Source organism: Botrytis sinoallii (assembly GCF_014898435.1).
Source record: "Botrytis sinoallii strain Bc 23 chromosome Unknown BSIN_015, whole genome shotgun sequence".
Taxonomy (NCBI): Eukaryota; Fungi; Ascomycota; class Leotiomycetes; order Helotiales; family Sclerotiniaceae; genus Botrytis; species Botrytis sinoallii.
This window is the reverse complement of record NW_024066042.1, coordinates 1,109,959-1,131,579: the sequence shown is the minus strand read 5'-3', so window position 1 is coordinate 1,131,579 and position 21,621 is coordinate 1,109,959. Positions and strand designations below refer to the sequence as shown.

At 43.0% G+C, this 21,621-nt stretch overlaps 7 protein-coding genes across 7 annotated transcripts; 2 read left to right on the top strand and 5 right to left on the bottom strand.

Annotated features, from left to right (window-relative positions):
• Window positions 1-781: 781 nt before the first annotated feature.
• Window positions 782-2,308, bottom strand: EAF02_008311 (uncharacterized protein; the record flags this gene model as incomplete). Its single annotated transcript, XM_038904359.1, has 2 exons — window positions 782-1,780; window positions 1,901-2,308. The coding sequence occupies 2 exons, from the start codon at window positions 2,306-2,308 to the stop codon at window positions 782-784; spliced, it is 1,407 nt and encodes a 468-aa protein (XP_038756081.1).
• Window positions 2,309-2,314: 6 nt separating this feature from the next.
• On the bottom strand, window positions 2,315-3,130 carry EAF02_008310 (uncharacterized protein; the record flags this gene model as incomplete). The annotated part of the gene is made up of 1 exon (XM_038904358.1): window positions 2,315-3,130. The coding sequence occupies one exon, from the start codon at window positions 3,128-3,130 to the stop codon at window positions 2,315-2,317; it is 816 nt and encodes a 271-aa protein (XP_038756080.1).
• Window positions 3,131-6,513: 3,383 nt separating this feature from the next.
• Window positions 6,514-7,578, bottom strand: EAF02_008309 (uncharacterized protein; the record flags this gene model as incomplete). Its single annotated transcript, XM_038904357.1, has 3 exons — window positions 6,514-7,259; window positions 7,321-7,340; window positions 7,397-7,578. 3 exons carry the CDS (start codon window positions 7,576-7,578, stop codon window positions 6,514-6,516), a joined length of 948 nt encoding a protein of 315 aa, XP_038756079.1.
• Window positions 7,579-10,631: 3,053 nt separating this feature from the next.
• EAF02_008308 (uncharacterized protein) lies at window positions 10,632-12,733 on the top strand (the record flags this gene model as incomplete). Its single annotated transcript, XM_038904356.1, has 6 exons — window positions 10,632-10,850; window positions 10,968-11,190; window positions 11,241-11,733; window positions 11,798-12,142; window positions 12,199-12,371; window positions 12,423-12,733. 6 exons carry the CDS (start codon window positions 10,632-10,634, stop codon window positions 12,731-12,733), a joined length of 1,764 nt encoding a protein of 587 aa, XP_038756078.1.
• A 426-nt stretch (window positions 12,734-13,159) lies between these two features.
• EAF02_008307 (uncharacterized protein) lies at window positions 13,160-14,598 on the bottom strand (the record flags this gene model as incomplete). The annotated part of the gene is made up of 7 exons (XM_038904355.1): window positions 13,160-13,249; window positions 13,365-13,662; window positions 13,745-13,840; window positions 13,920-14,004; window positions 14,068-14,186; window positions 14,251-14,476; window positions 14,538-14,598. The coding sequence occupies 7 exons, from the start codon at window positions 14,596-14,598 to the stop codon at window positions 13,160-13,162; spliced, it is 975 nt and encodes a 324-aa protein (XP_038756077.1).
• A 1,610-nt stretch (window positions 14,599-16,208) lies between these two features.
• Window positions 16,209-18,359, bottom strand: EAF02_008306 (uncharacterized protein; the record flags this gene model as incomplete). Its single annotated transcript, XM_038904354.1, has 4 exons — window positions 16,209-17,408; window positions 17,458-17,590; window positions 17,638-18,210; window positions 18,262-18,359. 4 exons carry the CDS (start codon window positions 18,357-18,359, stop codon window positions 16,209-16,211), a joined length of 2,004 nt encoding a protein of 667 aa, XP_038756076.1.
• Window positions 18,360-18,892: 533 nt separating this feature from the next.
• On the top strand, window positions 18,893-19,999 carry EAF02_008305 (uncharacterized protein; the record flags this gene model as incomplete). The annotated part of the gene is made up of 2 exons (XM_038904353.1): window positions 18,893-19,012; window positions 19,076-19,999. The coding sequence occupies 2 exons, from the start codon at window positions 18,893-18,895 to the stop codon at window positions 19,997-19,999; spliced, it is 1,044 nt and encodes a 347-aa protein (XP_038756075.1).
• Between the last annotated feature and the right edge of the window lie 1,622 nt (window positions 20,000-21,621).

The following is a 21,621-nucleotide window of genomic DNA, read 5'->3' as shown; positions in this document are numbered from 1 at the left end:
TAGGAGGTAGAACTGGAAGTTCTACCTTACTCTCACATATATAGCAGGACAGGACAGGACAGAAAGGGCTTAGTGTCACCCCGTGACACTACCCCCCTCCTTAAGGTATAATCTCTATACCATCACCTACTAGGAGGTTTCAGGATTCAGGATTCTGGATTCTAATACCTCAGGCATTCAGACAGGCAGACAGGATCTATATATGCTAGCCCCCAAACCAATGAAGGCTTGTAAGCTATAAGTAGGCCCCCCATACAGCTCCATTTATAACCAAGGGTAGTTCTACCTAATATCATGGGATCACTTCTGGGAATATTCAGAAGTTTTACCGCTGAGCTAAATGCTCAAAAGACTAGGAGATAGAACTGGAAGTTCTACTTTACTCTCACATATATAGCAGGACAGGACAGGACAGAAAGGGCTTAGTGTCACCCCGTGACAATACATTTGATTATATACTTTGTTTAGAAATTATTCAAAAGTCGAAGGTTATATATTGAAAATAAGTTTTTTCTTAAAAACATTTATTGATTTTATATTTAGATTTTGCTATGATTCTCTAGAAAGAAATTTTGAATAGGAAAAGTATATAGTTAATAATAATAAGACATTTAGAAAAATAGTAATCTCTGCTATCAAAGCGAGTATAGATAGTCTAGATCAATAGAAGAATAAACAAAACCGAAAGAACATCCTTACTCGACTGAAAGAACAAGCGATGAATAGTACACTTCTCTATTAATCTCTTCCCAAGTTCGAGTCGACCACAATTTTTTACTCCCTAACCTAGAATTAGCTCGATCTTCTCCGGTTCTAACTTTTCCCATTCTTCTGCCTTCACCTGCCCGCTAGCAAGACGATACGCAATACCATCCTTCCATTCCACCCATAATACTTTGTATTTATCTTTTTTCTGAAATGGGTGTTCATGCTTCTTTTGATCTGCATACCGCCTCTTCAAATATACTCGTGACTTGTACAAAGCTACAAGGTCCACCGGCAACCCGTGAATTTCCTCGGAATCCATGCTTGGGAAGAGAGACAGGTCAGCTTCGTTGTGTAATTTCAGAGAGCCAATATCCTCCCCAGAGCTATTAAAAATTCTGGCAATATTTCCTTCGCTAGCCTGTCGTTCCCAGAGGCGCGCCCTCCAAGTCTTGCAAAACAAATAGGATGTCTGCTCAGGCGTGACTGGCGGCGTTGAGTTATGGATATCGGGGACCGGGAATGGATAGTACCACGATCCCACGTAAGTATCGGGCATGTCCCCATGTTTGAAAATGTATTTCCCACACCCATCTGGGTGCAAGTGAGGCTCTCCCCAGGACGATCCTGTGTCGGGGGCGTCGTGGCACGACCAGCCAGTAGGCAATGGCTTCGCAAAATCCTTGTTATTATCGCGATTTTCAAAACACGTGGACCTGATTCTCCTTCTATTTTCCGGCAAGTCGTTGGAAGACTTGCTCGTGTACCACTCTGTGATCGGAATTGTTTCTTCAATCCGACGTGGGTCGCCGTTGATTCGAGCCGCCTCGCCGCATATGAAGATGTCAATGAGACCGTGCCAGCCGACCCAAGACCACGATGGTAAGCCTGCCCGAGACGGACGGTCCTTTCCAAATCGTTCTGAAAACTTAGGTCGTCGGATGTTCGAGTGGTTCCAGAGGGGACTCCAGCCTAATCCTCGTTCGAAGAACATTTCCGGGATGCCGTACAAGAATCCGCCAGTGAATGTACGACTCAGGACTGACAGCAACCCAGAGATAGCGGGTAAAGCGTCCTAGTCGTACCGAAGTTCTGTTTGATTAAAATCTGAGAGGATTTGGCTCAGAGAATACAAGTCAGGAAAACCAGCCGTGATGACATTCTGCTGTAGGTCGATGCATTTGTCAAAGCCTACGTCGGGAATCATCTCTTCGTGCCAAACGCTACACTGACACAGCCAGTGCAGCTCTTTGTTCTTGAATATTATCTTTCTTTTCGACAGACTGTGCTCCTGAAACGTCCAACCTCGGCTAAAATAATCGCCCCAACTCGATAACTCGAAAATACTTGTATTTCTAACAATAAGTTGCTCACCACCGAAGAGAATAATGCGTTGGTTCATGTCTCTGGATTGAGAAACACCTTCCAGACCACGAAGCCCATCTTGTGCGTCGCCATCTGCAGCAACAATTGTGACGACTGCGTTACCGTAGATAGCGCCCATCATGTTCAGTTCCTCAGCTCTGAGTTCCTCGTTTGCGTGAGGGATACAGAGCGCATCTGCCCAGAGATACCGCTCGCTTATGACCGAGGTCAGGAACATGGCATGTCAGATTACTGGCGACAAAAATTCTTCAAACTCCAGGGCATCCAGAGCATATGGCTCCTGCTGCCTTTCGAGCATCACGGCGTCAATTGTAGGAACAGAGGATCTCCCGTACCTATAACTTAGTGCCACAAAAGCGCCAGAGATACAACCCGCGACAAGGCACTTGGTCTTCACATCGATCAAAAAAGCGGGCCTTTTCGGCCAAATCTTCCACAAACTCTCGCATTTCGCACCATGTGTTGAAAGACACTGCCTTTTCCACCGATTCAGCATTTCTACATCAACCCAATCAGTGTTTAGAATACGACGCATACCAGGATGATGCGGTACAGACTCCTTCCTCACTAGCAACAGATACCATAAAAAACCCCCGATTGAGATCGACTCTGTAATCTCGACGCTGCTCTTTAAATATCCAGAGCGGATGCCAAGGTCACCTCTTTCTTGCCTAAATAAACTCCGGGGATCTTCGCATGAGCGCACATGGTCAACAAAAGCTTGTACTAAGGGTTTATGTGTGCGGTACTGTGTAGCGAGAGCGTCCGTAACATGGCCCAGATTGACCGGGCCCGGATTGACCCGATTTGCCAAATCTGGCTGAGAAAAACAACGCCAAATGTTTTTGCAAGTTTCGCACTGGCTCGTCCATTCCGAGAAAGAGGCGACTGAATTCTGCTGGTTACAGGCGTCGAGATCACCCGGAATTGCTGGAGCCTTGAGAAATTCTTGGCTATCAAGTTCCTGTGACAGTGTCAACATGCTTTCATACTCTGAAAGATCGGCGTACCAACCTGATTGCTGCTTTGCGTCGTCCATTGATGATCTTGGATTTCTTCTTGTGAGGCGTGTGCCATCTGAGCAGTGAGATGGATAACGCGGTGCGAAGTCAAAGTTTGTACCACTAACGATACGGGTGACTATAGACAGTCCAGAAATCAAAGCGTCTACCTGTGTTTAAGAGATCTGACGCTGAAAGGTAATACTGAACAACGACTGATGACTTTGATAACTTGTGCCTGTGAGAGTTGTCAAAGTGGAAGGCTGTAGAGTGAGAAATGATATCACACTTGGTGCGGAGTTCGAAATCGCGTGGTGAAGAGGACGAGGCTGACGATGCTGTAACACCACCGAGGCCGACCACGATCATTCCGATATTTTAATAAAAATAGTTTTTTACCTGACACATGATTTTTATTACTGTTGGTATCACCATGGAAATGGTGAAGATTCAATAGTACCATAGTTTCACACTATGTAATATTGCTTAAGGACCCAGAATTAAGACTACGAAACTAGTAGTAGATCTAGTAGCAGATCATACCCAGGTGCTAGCGCAACTGATACCGCGTGACTTTTACATCATATGATCTCTGTCCCAACAATTACAAAGAGAACATACCTGATACTCTTGATATTCCCATGTATATATTTCCAAACTAGCTGTTTATGTCTGAGGTGAAGTCCCTGAGAGGATATGGTTTGGAAGTGATACTATATATCTCGTCTCGTGACGTGGCTCTCGAAATTTCCTGCTATGATATCTTTGCAGAGGGCTTTACAATCCCTAAGTGACAATATATCCTCGAGCAACGACAATCATAGAGTATCAATTTTTCTACTTGAAGGTGCATGGTTTGCATTAGGCGTGCGTGGAGACCAACTCTTGAGACGGTTAATAAGCTCGACAGTCCATCAATCTGCGCAAGGCGCCTGCTCAGTTGTGACTTTGATGCTTGACCGAGCAGATACTTGTTGAATCGAGAAATGTATTGAATGAAATGTAATCTTATATTCTGTGGCGTCTCGAAATCGTATCTCAACTTCAACGTCAATCGACTCGCAAAGTGTCGGGGGTACGGTGTGTCTGGCAAGATCAAGACATCGCTCATGTGAGACTATTTCATTGTAGTATTTTCGTCGTTTCCGAGGACATGGCTCATGGTATACAAATTATGTAGAGGATTGAAGACGCCGCAGATATAGATGTTGAAAATGAATCGATGGCTACTCCGTTGAATAATCATTTGGATGTCTCTGTACATCCTCAACTTTACCTCACAGATAAAAGGACACTCTGGCTGAATTGAATTAATATCTGAAAATGAAATAAATACTGAGAAATTTGAAAGTTGAACATAATTAAGATTTAATATCATCTACTTCTACATTGTCACTTCCAAGCAGTTTGCAAGTCATTATCAGTCGAAGAACGACGCATTTCCACAAAATTCTACTTAATAAGCTCATCGAAAATTGAGTACAAAGTGTGAATGCCAATGGTTATTCTTGCCAGACGGCCTCGATGATAGCAAGGGATGCCCTCTAGAATTATGCATACTCAGCATAATCATATCGAGAGAACTAGTAAATTTTCGCGGCTTGAAAATTTGGATTATTTAGCCACATGGGTAATAACAGGAGTCGTACCGAATTGACCGTTCACTGGAAAGTGAAAGAGAATTCGAAGGCGGATTCAAAAGCTCATTCACAATGACCCGAGCGCAGTTTTGATCACCAGAAAAAGGGTGCGCAGAATAGCGACAACATACTTATCAGGCCAGTTGTGGAAGATCCAGCGAAATAGATATGCATCGACCACCACGGTTTGCGGAGTGAAAAGGTCACGTCCTTGAAATGTCACACGATCCGCGATACTAGCATCAAGCTTCGATTCTGCACCTTCGATAACCTTAGGGAGATCTTGTACGATGAAATGCAGCCTAGGGAAACTCTTTGCAAGATACTAATATGGCCTTTCGAACCACCAACGTCATCGACGGTGCCGTTGATAAATTCCCATGGATTTCTTCTGATCGGATGCAAAAGTCGACTGGTCCTTCAGCATCAAAGAACGGTGAGGGTAAGCCATGTTGGCGAAGATACTCGTCGACTCTCTTCGTATTTTCAGCGACTTGAGTAGCGAGCTCTGCGATACGCGTAGTAGCCATTGGGAATTAAGCCAGATTGAGATTGATTGAAATGGAGTAATACAAAGAACAGTGCAAAATGGAAGCAAGCTCCCAAGGAGTACAAGGTAGGAATTTATGAGACTTTGAAATATATAAATTCTCAAGCTTTAATTCCAAGATAGAAGTCATGGGGTCTCGGGCCCTTTTTGCAAGGGCACAACGTAGAATATACCATCAAAAAACAAAGCTTCTCTCGTATGCTATCATTTCCTTCGATGCTTAACAACATGACATCTAAGAACAAGGAAGATCAACACTAATTTCATCTAGCAATCTCAGAGGAAAATAGCTACCGCAAGAAGACGAACCAATTCCGTATGTTGCAAAGCATGCGGAGGAAGGTGGATATCTCTATCGGATGTTCTCGTTCCAGGTAAGAAAAGATTTGGAACCCGATGTCGACCGATCCAAATGACATGTTCCAAATGTAGTTACTATGCGCTGCATCTACTACGTGCACACCAGAGGTCAAGAGGAAGGAATTTAATATCAACATCAACATGCGTGCAAGTCGAGGTGTTTGTGATGGGTCAAGTTGATCGGCCGTTGACTCCAGTCACATATGCCCTACTCTATCTCAAAGCTTTTCCCATCCCTCGTCCCGGAAGCTCCCTCACTTGTGTCAACCCCATGATCCGTTTTGAATGAGAACATCATAAGAATCCAAAAAATTAAGAATATATCTCTGCATTTCAGTGCCCGAGCAAGAAGCTATCTCAAATGCCTAATAATGAGATGCCCCATAACGACTTTCCATGAGTACATCAGAACTACGGCTGTTACTGCAAACTAACAAGAAAGACGAACATATTCCCGAATTTCTAACTGCAAGTACTACTATGAACACTAGCTCACGATGCCATTGGTTTTCTTCCTTGGTATAGATAATTTCTTAGAGTATACGACAGCACTCAAACCTTTGAATCAGCCTGACTTTTTCATAGCTACTAGAATCGGGCTCTCAATTGGGAAGACATTACATAGCACTGTCTAAAAAGAGGGGGGAAAATAGGAAAGACTCGAAAGATCTCAGATCGTTTCGCCAATGATAGCCATTGAAGTACATTGAACTACTTGAACTTCCAGTCTTGAAACACGAGACGTTGGTCCTAGATATTCCATTGTGATACGAGTTTGACTTATAATGTAATTCTGGGTGAGAGAATACTACTATTGTCGTACATGGGAGAGTGTTCAGTTACTACCTTTGCATCCCAGCCTGATGCTTCCCTACTTCCTAAAAGCATTCATCTCTCTCCTCCAATATCCAGTAAAATCCATCGTAGCAACATTGATTCCCAGGTCTTTCAATGCCTTTGTAGATAAATGACAATCATAAGGTCTCTGCACACTAGCATTTGGATCATTTCCCTCTGTATTTGCCACCATGCCATCCAAAGGCAGGCCTAAGATCTCCGCAAAGAGTTGGCAGATCTCATATTTTGTAAATTTGTCCTCTGAAGAAAATTGCAAGACTCGTGGTAAAGATGATGGGTCTTTGCTTTCAAGATATTTGGTCGCAATCTCTGACAAAACTCGACCTACATCTTCTGTATTGGTAGGATAGCGCAGGGCCCAATGATCCATTTTGACATTGGCATCTTTTTCTTGGGCTTTCCAGACCGAGTTGACAAGTACACCAACTGCACTTTCTTCAGGTTCACCTTCTCCGTAGAGTACAGGAACTCTCAAGACCACTCCCAGACCCGATTTGCCTACTTTCTCATATTCTGCCAATACGGCTTTCTCGCCCTCATATTTTGTTTCTCCATATAGATTCGGGGGTTTTACGGTGTGGCTTGTCTCGTAAGGAGCATCACCTTCGGTGCCAGGGAAAACATAATCGGTCGAGATGTAGATAAGGAGGATGGATTGTTCGGCGCAGAGTTTGGCCAATGAAGCAGAAGCTGCGATATTGAGAGCGCGTGTTCCTTCAGGATCGCTGTCGCATTTGTCTGGGAATCTATTCGCTGCACCTGTAATCGCGGGGTTAGTAATGGCGACAACGACGAGGTAGCAGCGCTGACAGAAACTCACAATGAATTACGACTTGAGGTCTTCAAATACTCTTACCGTCAGTACTGCATTGAAAATCGTGAAGATGTTACATTACTTGGATTCATTCAACGCCTTTGAAACTTCAGACTCGGAAGCCAAATCTACCTTGAGAATGGTAGGAGGCTTTGCACGCGAGAATCCGGTGCCCACTGTATTCCAATTTTCTCGATCAAATACTTTTAGAACTTGTCTGCCAAGTAAACCAGTTGCGCCTGTGATGAGTGCGGTCTTCGTCATGATGAATATATCGATGTGGTTGTGATATATCGAAATGGGGGGTAGTGGGTTGAGTGCACAAAGTTATTGTTCTTGTGCTTGTTCTTCGACCTTCCTGATTTGCTGGGTACGTTGAATATAACAGGCACATTTACATCATCGATAGGGAATTTGCAAATGGCTTGATTAGACTTACATGTGGAATTATCTATTACATTGCTCTCCAAAGATAATGTTCTCTCCATATGGTGTTGGCACAATAGTCATCGCGACAGCTACCTACTGTAGATAGATAACCTATAAATCATCACAACACAGTCAAAATCATCAGCACAACACCAAAGCTTCAATCTGCCATGAAGAATATCGTTTCTATTACATGCTTACTACATACACATCAATCTCTCAAGCCGTTCTCTCATACTTGAGTCCTCCTGCGTCTTTGCCCCTCGTCGTCATCATCAGTACGTGCCCTTCAATTCTTCTTCACGTCAGCCTACAAGAAGCCGAACCGCAATGAAAAACAATAAAATAGATCTCTTACGAGAAGATGTTTGGTTCCAAAGATTCCCAGGCCAGCCGAAGCCAACCTGGAGTGGTCATGGTTATAGTTTTCAACTAGCAAAAACGCAATCTCGGACGAATCCTCACTGATATGCGTAAAACCCATGCACTAAGATGAAGAGAAAAGAAGGGAATGCAAAGGGAGAAGAGGAGACTTTATACATTTTTCGCTAGTGGAAAATTTGGGCTGATTGCTGCAAATGTGACAAACTTGGCTGTATTGGGCGTAGATTCGGTCGGCGCGGCCGCAAGTGGGTCAATAAAGTGGATAGATTAATAAGCGTCTGCTGTTTTGGTGTGTTCCCTATTCATTGTTTTTAAATGAAGCACCAGTATGTCATGTGATGGGTCGGGATTGTGAATACCATTGATATAAACCTACTAATATTTTCATGCCTTATGAGTTGAATTTGGCTGAATTATCTTTTCTTTATTCACTTGTAGGAAAAATCATTTGTCCAAAAAGATATACATCGTTCACTCAAAGAATCAGCATCTTTCAGCAAACCTACGTATTACCAACACCTCATCTAGCTCAGATCACCCATAAATAGAGCCATCATGGACATCACTTTCGTCAGCCTCATTTAAGATCGTTGCTTGTATTCTTGTCAGTTTCTTCGATATGACGGTCGCCTTGCTTTGTGCTACCGCTCATGAGAATTTGAAATCCTACTTTATCAAATTGAGCACTGGAAAGAAATTAGGTCACCGCAAGTACCATTCAGGGAATTCCTAATACATTCTCGTGAGCCAACTTGGATCACCAGATCTTGGGGCCACTGATCGGAGAACAAAAGCTCTGCATCTCTGCTTCCTGGTGTCTGCTTTCTCTGCATAGGCTCACAGGTTTGAATTGCAGCACAGCATTGATGATAGCATCAAAATGAAGCATATTTTATGCTGGATTTCCATTCTCAATGATAACTGCATAGTTGCACATTCACCCCGCGACTGAGTAGTTACTCAACGTCTATGAAAGTGGTGCTGCCTTCGACATTCAAGCATCATCCTTTCGACTTTGCTTCGCGATCTATCCTAATCCAACTTATTTGTGACCTCGCAATGTATCCTATCCTATCCAAGCTTTGGAGATGATATCTTCAATGTTCTGAGGTCACAAGTATGACGGACGACGACCTCATTGTTCATTCATTATGTTAGCTTCGTACGACAGACGTATTGTCAACTGATCTCTATTATCTGAATTTAGCCATATGGTTCGTCGCATTGTTATCGTAGCTGTTTCGTATTTACCGTTGGGAGATTTGCTGCCCTGTATCTACCAAATTTCGCACAGTCGAAGGTGACCATGATCTCAATTGATTCTATTTGCTTTGATATCTTGTCCTTGCGGCAGTGTACAACAATCCGGCGGTTGATCAATCAGATGTTGAAACTGTCTTGCATGTCTTAATACAAGTCCGCATTATTGGATTCGGCCTTTGTTATTGATGCTTTGAATGAACCACCCTTCATTCACTGGACTGAGTCTTGAGTGGGAAATCAATAAAATAGCCCTATGTATTGTATGTATATGTTTATATTATTATCTGCAATGAATAGCACTGGGTGATCGATATTCACATTGCGTATGAGGTTGTTTTTTGACAAAACATCTTCGTCAACTGTTCAGAGATACCTAGTTGATTTGAGAATGGAATTGAACACAGATCGGAAATTGGTAACTTTACCTACTTAATCGACCTGCAAACTTTTAAGATAACATTTCAAGAGATTGATATCAGATACCAACTTACGTGATTCTGAATTGGTTGTGTATTGCGATATTTAATCTAATCTCTCGCCAATGATAATCTGCTGCAACTAAGGATTATTATCGTGATGGTTGAATGACACCTTTTCACAGCTACCCAATTAGGAAGTTCCTTTTCACTAGTCCCACAAATCAAAAAAACATTCGATTCGTCTATATGAAAAGATACAATTGTATTTATCAATCTGGACTCTCTTCTACTGCTTAAACACAGCTTCCTCTTTATTTTTCTTTGGGTAGTGAATTACGTTAACAATTGCGGTAGTTCATTACAGAGTAGGATTTGTGCTCTATGACCTTCCCCTTCTTTCGGCAATCTTCAAACTTGCGGAAGGAGAGTTTCCCCACTTAGGTAACATAGCTCAATTCAAGCGTCCGATTCACTAATGACTTTCCTAATGCAGTCACACCGCCGTGGCGATCTGTCAATCACCCACGCCTCATATCTTGCGTCGTCCAATGATTTTGGAGATTTAAGATAACCTTAAATGAATGAAGAAACCATGTGCGGGTGATTGTAACGATATGAAGGATAAAGAAACTCCAAGAGGCAGCTCGTAATGCAAGCAATTAATTCACCATTGGCTCAGAGGAGCAGGTACCGAGGCGATGCCGCAAGCTTGTGCGAGACAAGCCTGCGCCTTTCCCTTGGCTAGTATTGGCATAAGTATGCCATGATGCCGCAGTTCTTCGTCGACGTCTTCTTCGTTGTAATCATTCTTACTTCGGCAAGATGCTTCTCCTCAATATTTTCTCCGTGGCATTTGCTGCGTCGGCAGTCCAAGCATTACCCACGTTTGGCAAATCCAGCGTTTTCGAGAAGATCGCTGCTCCACCACCAGGTTGGGAATTGGACGAGGATGCCGTATTCGACAAAGATGTGTCGACGATGAAGTTGAGATTGCATTTGATTGCACAGAACATGCCAGAATTTCACAAGATGGCCATGGATGTATGATTTCACATTCCTCACATGTCATATGTAATGCTGGATTTGGATATGAGAAGAAGTCTTCTTAATTTATTGGGCATCTTGATATAGATGTGAATCTAGGCTAACTTTCCGTAGATCGCTACACCTGGACATGCCCTTTATGGACGTCATCTTGACCAAACGGTGATCAATTCAATGATCGCACCAAAGACACAGTCGCGTGACCTTGTATTACAATGGCTGTCAACTGCAGGATTGGCAAACCAAACCAGTGTCTCAGCACGTGGTGACTCTGTTATTGTAGAAGCAAGTATCAGCCAGATTGAGGAGCTTCTCCAAGCAGAGTACAACGCTTATGGTAAATCATCGATCTCGCCATAATTAATTCCAGTTTCTAACGTTTTCTAGTTCACACTGGCTTGTACGAGGGTGCTATCCGAACTCTTGAATACAGTCTCCCTGATGCTTTGAAGGGCCATGTTGATATTGTTCAACCAACAACCTTCTTTGGTCTCCGTGCAATGCGTTCCGAAATCAAGCAACATAAGGAATTTGACGAAAGTGTGCTCAAGGTTGAGGGTACCGAAGCTGTCACAGGTTGCAGTGGTAGCACAATTACACCAACTTGTCTTGCCAACCTTTACTCATTCACCTCCGCCCCAGCTACATTGAAAAGTGGCTCAATAGGAATCGCTGGGTTTTTGAAGCAATGGCCATCCAAGACAGATTTGACCACCTTCATGAACAGCTATGCATTCTTCGCCAATAAGGCATATACTTACACCTGTACCCTTATCAACGGCGGAACTTGCCCATCAAGTGGCAGTGGTTACCCAGGTATTGAAGCCAATCTTGATGTTCAATATGCTAGAGCAATTACATCAGAGATTCCTAACGTCTAGTGAGTTTTCTCATTAATCCATATTTAATTATTTTAATTGGCAAAATTTACTAACGGATCAAAGCTACTCAACTGGTGGATCTCCCCCCATTGTAGGCAGCGGTTCAAATACCAACGAACCTTACCTAGAATTCCTTGACTCCCTCCTCGCTGCTACTACACTTCCGCAAACCATTTCCATCTCGTACGGTGACGATGAAGACACTGTTCCCTTGAGCTACGCTGATGAGGTTTGCAATCTCTTCTCTCAACTTGGTGCTCGTGGTGTATCCGTTCTCGTTGCATCAGGGGATTCCGGTGTAGGAACTACTTGCGTTACCACTGGGACCACCAAAGGTTTCACTACTAGTTTCCCAGCTTCCTGCCCATGGGTGACTACTGTTGGTGGTACTACTGGTAACAGTCCTGAGTAAGTCATATTTCCCATGAGATAATTGTAAGAATGAAAATACTAACTCCTAATAGGGCAGCTTGGGCTGATGGTGGTGGAGGATTCTCCTCTGTTTTCGGACAACCTTCCTACCAAACTACCGCTGTCAACACCTGGCTCACAACCGACACCACCCACAGCGCAGTAACCAAATACTTCAACGCATCCGGTCGTGCCTACCCCGATGTTTCAGCTCAAGCCACAAACTGTAAGAATACCGTCGCATTTTTCTTGATATCATTTACTAATATCTTTCTAGTCGTAATCGTCGCTTCCGGTAGTGCCGAACTCGTCGACGGTACCTCCTGCGCAACTCCAACCTTCAGTTCCGTAATCCAGCTCATCAACTCCAACCGTGTTGCCGCCGGTAAAGCCGGTCTTGGATTCCTCAACCCATGGTTATACACAACCGCTAAATCTGCATTGACCGATATCAAAACTGGTAAGATTACCGGATGTACTGGTGTTATTTCTGGTGCGGGTTTCTCAGCTGTTAGTGGTTGGGATCCTGCAACTGGATTGGGTACGCCTAACTACACCAAGTTGTTGGCAATCAGTAATTCTACCTAAGAAAATAATGAGATTATTGAACGAAAATGAAATGGAAATAGGATTGGGCAACGGATTACGGTTATGAATTATGAGGATTTGGGCAGAGGAATAAAAGAACATATATGTAATATGCATGATCAGTTACAATATATCGACTAGCTCACAATGTTAATTCGAATATATTCCTCTACCCATCAAATGATAGTGGAACCTCATCCACACTTTCAAAATTGAAGATTGTTGTAATTACACCTCAGCAATGAAATGCAGTGGGTAAAACTTTTCGCATCACCATAACATCATTCATATATACAATAACGAAGTTCCCCAAATCCGGCTCCTCTCTACCTTACATGAATACTGATGTAATATCATACCATGTCAACCCAATCCACACATCATTTCACTAACCCTTTCAGCCCTCTCATCATCCCCCAACACCACTCACAAACACTGACTATAGTAAATACTACTAGTGGTACACGTACTACCCGTCGCACAAACCGTTCCTCCAGTCCATCCTTGGCCTCCACACTATAATATGGACACTCGAAATTAGCATTCATCTTAATACAAGCCAGCACCTCATCGTCACCAAGTACCACCCAAAAAATCAACGAAACTAACAAACACCAAAAAGAAAACGTACCTGTCCAAACTTCTGCACTACCGATCCCGTCGCCGTAGCCACTGCGCTCGTTGCAGTCTTGGTCGAGGTGATTAAAGTCCCAGTAGCAGTAGCAGTTGTAGTGAAAGATGCGGTAGTAGCCGCCCCCGTTCCAGCAGGCATACTAGCCAGAGTCGTCGCCGCATTGTTACCATTTGAAATTCCAGCGTAAGCCGAAGAGCCTCCTTGAGAAGCCCAGACGGCGGGACCGGGAACAGTGTAGTTGAAGAAATTTGAGTAGATGTTTGCCGTGTAGCCGGGGTCTGTCACGGAGAAGGCTCTGTGGGAAAGAGGGTGTTAGTTAGATTTGGGAGTGAGAGAGGGAAGGAAGGGAGTTGTGGGTGGTTGTTTGGAGTACATACCCGGGAATAGATACTAGAGGACCGGGAGTTCCGGTACCTCCGTTGGTCACGGTTATTTGGGCGCATTCGATGTAGAATTGTGGGATTCCTCCTGGGCTGAATTGAGTTGTTAGCATCAATGTCCTCCTCACTACTCGTAAATCTTGCAAGAACAAATAGTCGAACCCAAACTTACTAGGGATTGTGAATCGCAAGTTGTTGAATACGAAGAAGATAATCACCGTTAGGAAGATTTGGCGGAATGGTATAAGTATATGTTTCTATTCAAATTAATTCTCCTTACTTTCTGCTAAATCAGGTTCACTAAAAGAAGGAAAACTCACGATAGAGATTCCAAGTTGCGACTTGATTTGTAAAGGTAGGACCAATGTCTAAAATCTTAAACCAAACCTGACCGGATCCATCGAAGGCTGCTGCAGTTGTCGATGCTTTTGCCATATATCTACAAACGTCAATCTCAATATCAATTCTATTATAAGTAGCCGCAATAGAGATGAGAAACTTACATAGACAAAGGGCCTTGATGATAAACCTGTACGTCCGCAGTGAAAGAGAAAGAATCGCCAGCTTTGACTGTAATAGTTTGCGTTCCCTTGCTCGTTCCAGCACCGGAATTGCATCGTAGATCATTGCTAGCGAGGTCTGTAACAGGACTATTGTAATTATCGTTCATACGAATGTATCCATAGGGTGGATATTGAATGCTCTTGTAGGTAAATGACTGGAAGATGTCTAGTTGCTAAAGTGTTAGCTGCGCTTTATTCCTGGGCTTGATAAGTTGGAGGGTGCTTACAATGAGCAGAGGCATGACACGTAAGGAACGAAAGTCCTAGCAAAGAAACGAAGGATTTCATGATGGGCAAGGCAAACTATGATGGAAAGCTTAGGGCGATACGAGGTTCAAATTGACAGAGGGGGACTTTTGAAAATTTATACAAGTAGGAAATGGAAAAAAAGCATCTGCAGCAAATAACAACACTCTTAACTAGTGTTGTTACATTTATGTACGCGGATCGAATCATTCTCAAGCCAGATATTGCTTTTAAAATCTCCTCATCAACTGACTAGGACAGCAGATAATTCATCAACAGCCGGCATTCCTCGAGCCTCTAATATCAAGTCCATGGAATAAAATTGGTACTATACCCAAGTATCTGGGTCTTGGCGACTTCCAAAATCTGGGGAAGTCAGCATGGGGAAAGTGGAGGATATAGGCAGCATGCCGTTGCCAAGTGCCGTTTCGGATGAACAACGTCAAGCTGCACCCCAGATTTCAGTGGCTGAGAGGCTCGAAACTTTACGGAGAAATGGAACGATGAATTTGCATATCCCAATTAGGATCCAATATACCTCAACGGCGCTCATTAAAGCACGACAGCAAAAAGCTTTTGTTAGACATTTCTCTTCTTTAGTACATCTCTGCACATGAACGGAAATACGGAACTGTTACTATTATATAGAAAGTGTATTTATACCATGATGATATGCGGAGTAGCGGGCCGTGTTACACAATTTATATGAATTGAACTTCATATAAATCGCTTGGATAAAACTGAAGGTTGATCAGCAGATCCCGGAATGTCATTCCAAATTACAAACGCATATGCTCAAGTATCAAGTAAACAAAATATGTGATGTGATATTAAGATAGACGGAGAACTGATTTTCGACGAGTGATCTCGCTCCTTTCTAGTCAGTCTCTCATAGAGACCATCTTTGGACTCGGAAAATGTAATCGTCAGGCGGATCTTAATAAGTTCCTGAGCTTTACTTATTGGCTAGTATTAGCTTTGATGGTTCTTATCTATTTGTTAAACCCATTCTGTCCTCGTAACCATCTTCCAAAGAATCTCTGAAATCAATGAAAAAGCCGTTACTGGCGCAGCGAACTGCCGAAGCAACAACTCCCGCAGCTTCCCGCGGTCAATTCCCAGAGCAAAAGTACTTTGCTCATGACGCGAAGAAAAGAGACAAAGTGCAGCTCACAGAGCACGAATCGCACTAGCTCAGACCACTCGAGAGGAGAAGAGATGAAAATATAACACTCTCGAAAATCAAGAACGGAGGTAACATATATTAATATATTTGAGCACGTACATCAAAATAGGTGAGGAAACCAATGCGCGAAAGATGGAAATTGTGATCCGAGACGATGCTGTTAATGACTTGTAGCAATTGTTGGCCATCCTGAACATTGTCACTTCTCGACAATTTCATGAATTCAGGATGATATTCGCGAAGAAGGGCAGTATTTTGCTCGAAGTAACGTGTGAATGGGCTATACATCACTTCGGGTATTATGGAACAATAAAACTATGATTTCTGAAGATTAGCAACAGGTCTAAGAACATGTGGTAAAAGAAGGTATGCGAATCATGAATCTGACGCTAGCCAGGATCAAAACTGGACAAAGTCAATATTTATTGGTATCTCAAACCTCCTATAAATGCTTTCAACTTGTTACTCAGGGTGAGTCCAATCCCTCTAGTCTGACTCTGACCTCTCTGACCAAAGCCTTTGCGTCCTCTACTTCTACCCCATCTTGACACAATTCTGTCGCCAATTGCATGGCTCTTTTGTAATCACCCGTTCTCATTGAGTGTTTCGCTAACCACATCCTTGCTTTCGACGTTGCAGCCGTAACTCCTGTGCCGTTGCTGCCTTCACCTGTAGGTGCCAATGGTTGGCGTCCTTCATCATCATCTGATGCTGAATCATTGTGAATGTTAATAGCCGATGCATCTGTATTATCATTGCCTTCTTCCTGTGCCATGCACAACTCCATGTATCCTCGTGCTTCTTTCTCATCCTCTAATCTCTCGTACATCCCAGCAATTTGGAGTAAAATTTCCGGATCCATGGTGCCTCCTCTTTCTCTACCCCCACTTCCAAATGAACTACCCACACCTGCGTCGTAGTAGCTATCTGCTAACAATGCACGCTTCAATGCTTTTATACCCTCCAAATCGCGTCCCATTTTCTGTAAGCAGGATCCTACTGCCATCCACATTTTACCGTCCCAAGGACGGAGTCCTGCTGCACGTTTATAATACCACAGTGCATATGCATGCATCTCAAGTACTTCGTATGTTTGCCCTAGTCCATACCAGGCTCTGTAATCTCTCCTGTTCACATCAACTGCTCGACGATATGATTCAATAGCCGCGTGGGTGTTTTTCAATTCCACATATTCGTGACCCATGAGCGTCCAAGCACTGAGGCAAGAACGGTCTAGAGTTAAGGCACGTCTGAAATATTGTACAGCTTTCTCGTGGCTTGATAATAGTGAGTAGTAATTGCCAATCACAACACATGATTCTGGTCGAAACTTATCGACACTCGAGCAAAGGTGTGCAAGAAACGATAATTTTGGTCTGAGATTCATGACATAAAGAATATTAGAGTAGTGATCGAGTGAGTCCAGCCGATGAGGATATAGTGCAAGAAGGCGACTGAAGTGGGCATCAGCAGTGACGAAGTCCTTAGTATGATAGGATAAAAGAGCTAAGCATGTGAGTAGAAAAGGGCTGGTTGGGAATATGGAAAGAAGTTGCTCTAGAGAATTGGACAGTTGTGGCGTCGACTGGTATAATTCTAGAGAAGTATGAAGATGGAATATGAATGAGAGAATGTTTTGGGGAAGATGTGGCGATATTCGATTTAACTGCCCAGCAAGTCAATATTTTAACATAAATTTCAAGGGGCTTACTTACATCCTCAACTCTCGAAATCAAAGAAGTCATCTCCAACCAGCATCCCCAATTCATGGGGAATAACTCAACACTTCGGACCAGCCAGCGCATCGCCTCATCCTCATTTTTATCCTTGGCCAGAACCATTCCATAACTATGTCTCGTTAATGAAAATTCAAGTCTGAGAAAGTTTTGACTAACAGATATTCAAGCCATCCTTGACTACCCGCAAACTCTCCAGTTTCAGTCTTTCTCTCTTGAAACCAAGCCTCCAATATTCGAATTATTGTGACTAATTGTTTGTTTACTGTATTTCCTCCATCGTGAGGGCCCATTACCATTTCACTGTCTTCATCTTTCTTTTTCTCGCCGGACATGAACTTTGCGTATAAAGCTAGGAATAAGCTCTTCTGGCTCAGTTTTGGAAGCCCCGATATTGCACCTGTGCTAACTCGACTTGGTGCCTTTTCTTTTCCCTTTGATCTTGTGTTTACCCCATGTTGATTACCTTTTCCAGCCGTCGTTGACAGAATCCCAGAGAGCAATCTATCCGGCAGGAATACGGCCGCACATCGGTCGAATTCCCGGCAATCGAAAAAGGATTTCGCCAACAAATACTTGTTGATCTCTCTCGCCTCAAGTTGTGCCTCTTCGGGATCGAGGTTTCCAGTAAGAACAATTGGAGGGAGTCCTTCCGCCGGAACTTCCGTCATCTGCGAATCTTCGGGGTCCGAGTCATCATTTGTCGGTATGGATGTTAGGAGTTCTGCTGCCCTAAATAGATTGGTCAATGAACGTAAGCAACATCATGATTGGGCGTTTTACCATTTTGCAGATTGATATAGACATCTTTCCGAACATTTTACAACTGCTTCCTGTAGTGACCCTCGCAATTGTGCTGTTTCCCGCTCCGTAAGTGCCATGTTGTAATCTTTCTACCTCAATTCTTCGAGAATGTGAGCTTTAAAATAGCTCATGGAATTCAAGCTTGCCTGCAGACTAGTAAGTTGGGTCTTGATTAGCTTAAGGTACGGTACGGTACGGTACGGTCCGGGCCCTTTGGTTGTTTTGTTGATTTTGATACCTCGTCGACCGAGGAACAATTCACAATATTATTCTCGCCAGAATATCTTTGAACAATACAAAGTCAATTCACTGTTGTACATTATACAGCATTGCTGTCAAGAACATTAAAATTAAAGTTTAAAAGTAACTTTTATCTTATCAGATATGGAAAGCGAAAGCGCTGTTTCCGCGTCCTACCCACCCCGCACCTTCACCGCTTGTAATTTATTAATTCCCCCTCATCACTCTTAACGCTTCTTTAATACCTCATTGTTTACAGTACCACCACCATTCACCTCTCTATCCATACTCTTCTTTCTCTGGTCATCAATACCTTTCGTCTTATATTCTACCTAATCGACTTCTACCAATCATCACCTACGCAATAACAATGGCGAAGAATACCACTCTCAAGGAGTTCGAATCCGTCTTCCCAAAATTGGTTGAGGATTTACTTGCCCATGCCCAAAAGTACAACCTCCCTCAACAGGGTCAAGATTGGCTCAAGGCCGTGAGTGATTTTCCAGAAGAATCATTGTAAATGCCATGTACTGATTCAGTTTCTCTCGTATAGTCTCTGTATGCTAATACGATTGGCGGAAAATGCAATCGTGGAATGTCTGTTCCCGACTCAGTATCTCTCCTCCTCGAAGCTCCTCTATCTGAAGAACAATACTTCGAATCTGCAACATTGGGATGGATGACTGAACTTCTTCAAGCTTTTTTCCTTGTATCAGACGATATCATGGATAGCAGCATCACTCGTCGCGGTCAACCTTGTTGGTACAGACAACCAAATGTTGGCATGATCGCTATCAACGATGCTTTCCTCCTCGAAGCCGCGATCTACTCTTTATTGAAGAAGTACTTCCGCTCGCACCCTTCCTACGTTGATCTCATTGAACTCTTCCACGAAGTTACATATCAGACAGAACTTGGTCAATTGTGCGACTTGTTGACAGCACCAGAGGACAAGGTCGATTTGGACAACTTCTCAATGACCAAGTATGACTTCATTGTCACATACAAGACTGCTTATTACTCCTTCTACCTTCCCGTCGCTCTTGCACTTCACCACCAGAAGATTGCAACTCCAAAGAATCTTAAGCAAGTCGAAGATATCTTGATTCCGCTTGGCCAATATTTCCAAATCCAAGATGACTATCTTGACAACTTTGGTCTACCCGAGCACATTGGAAAGATCGGAACTGATATCATGGACAACAAGTGCTCTTGGCTCGTAAACAAAGCATTGGCTATTGCAACACCCGAGCAGCGTCAAATACTCGAGGAGAACTATGGCCACAAAGATAAGACGAAGGAAGCCGCGGTGAAGAAGCTGTTCGATGAGTTGAATTTGAAACAGATCTATGAGGACTATGAAGAGAAGAGAGTTGGTGAGATCAAAGAAATGATTTCACAGGTTGACGAATCTGAAGGCTTGAAGAAGACTGTGTTTGAGAGTTTCTTGCAGAAGATTTACAAGAGAAGCAAGTAAACAGACAGAACCTTTGTTGATCGCGCATACTTCTTTACACTATTGAGCAGCGAGCTATACTTTTTCTAAAAGTCGTTGGAATTTATAGAGCTGAGTTTTAAAATACCCCAGATAAGCCTTATGCTTTATTTTACACCTTTGGGTAATTGTTCAATTCGCGCTGATGATTTTCTGTTTGCCGTTATTTTTCTCATGATTCATAAATCTCATTATGCTAGATGCTGATTCCTTTCGCTATACAGTGCGAGAGGTGCTTTGTGCTTCCAAACCGGCTGGTCTGCTATTTTGATCCATGAACTTCTATGCTGCAACTTTCCTCAATTTTTCGCGTTCCCATTTAGCTATGCTAAATATGACTTGAGCATCTGGTCTTGTCTTTAAACAACATTGCCCGTAGAATCATATCTTTTACATCCAGTGTGTCTAGTAGCTCGCACTGGTAGACCAAGTATAAGTCTTGAATATTCGGAAATAATTCGATGTTCAAAGGAATTCAACTTTTCAAATTTTAAACTACTTGAATGTTCCCATTGTATTTTAAATTCGAAAGCTTCCTGTTGTTCAAGTGCCGAATTGCTGGCAACTCTGCTTATGCCTTTAGTCTCTCAATCAATCCAGTCGTCTCGTGCTCCCGCTCTTCTCCTCTTTTTTGTATTCTCAAATTCTTCCAATCTGTCCTCGTTGTACACAGGCCTGCCGCACAACCTACCTTGGCATTTCTCTGCACACCAAGAAAAGCCCCCAAAGCTTCATCCATCATGATACGGGAAATTTAAGTAGTAAGTAGGACGACGAAAACACGATCCAATCACAATATGGAACAAAGAGGGGCTTTTTCTTCTCTTGTGAATGCCTAGTTAGTTTAAAAATGAAGAGAAGGCGCCTAGATGTAATAATATACATGTTGACCGATAAAACCGAGCGCAGGTTTCTGAGAGCTTCTCTCTGTCTTGCCATCGCTAAAGCAGTAAGTGGAAGATTAGACCGCAAGCCTCAGAACAACAGAAGATCGATCAAGAGGGTATTTGGTAATGTTTCCTTAGCAAATACGAATAATTTTGAGGTTTTAATGTTGGGTTTTGTGAATGTAGAAGTGGAAGTTGGTCTGAAAGCAGCTGGATGCGCACAGAGACTTCTACTCTCACCTCCTTGAGTAATGTTCACCCTGGTCGCCATTTTAGCATCCTGCCCTCCTTTTAACATCAATGCCCCCGTTCATCTCCGAATCAGCACTCCCTTGCTTACACGCTCTTTAGATTTGGAGGAAATGTACTAAATCCAATTTGACAGACAAAGGCATATAGTCCTAATGAGCTTGTAGGGAGATCTAGAAGCTTGCACTACGTCTTGGTGTGCGATTCACTTCATCAATCTTTTGAAAGATTAGCGGTTCTTCAAATTGGATAAGAGACACCTAATAGATTTGAACAAATGTGTAGTTGATGTTATAGAATATATGCAAAGGGTATATACGAAAATCAAACTCAAACCCAAACTCCAATTTGCGACTCCTGCCATTAATTGAACTATTATTTCATTTATACACTTTTCATTGCACCTCCGATAAAACAACTGCTCTTCTTTCACTCAAAGGAAAAGAACAAAACAAGGGACAATAATTT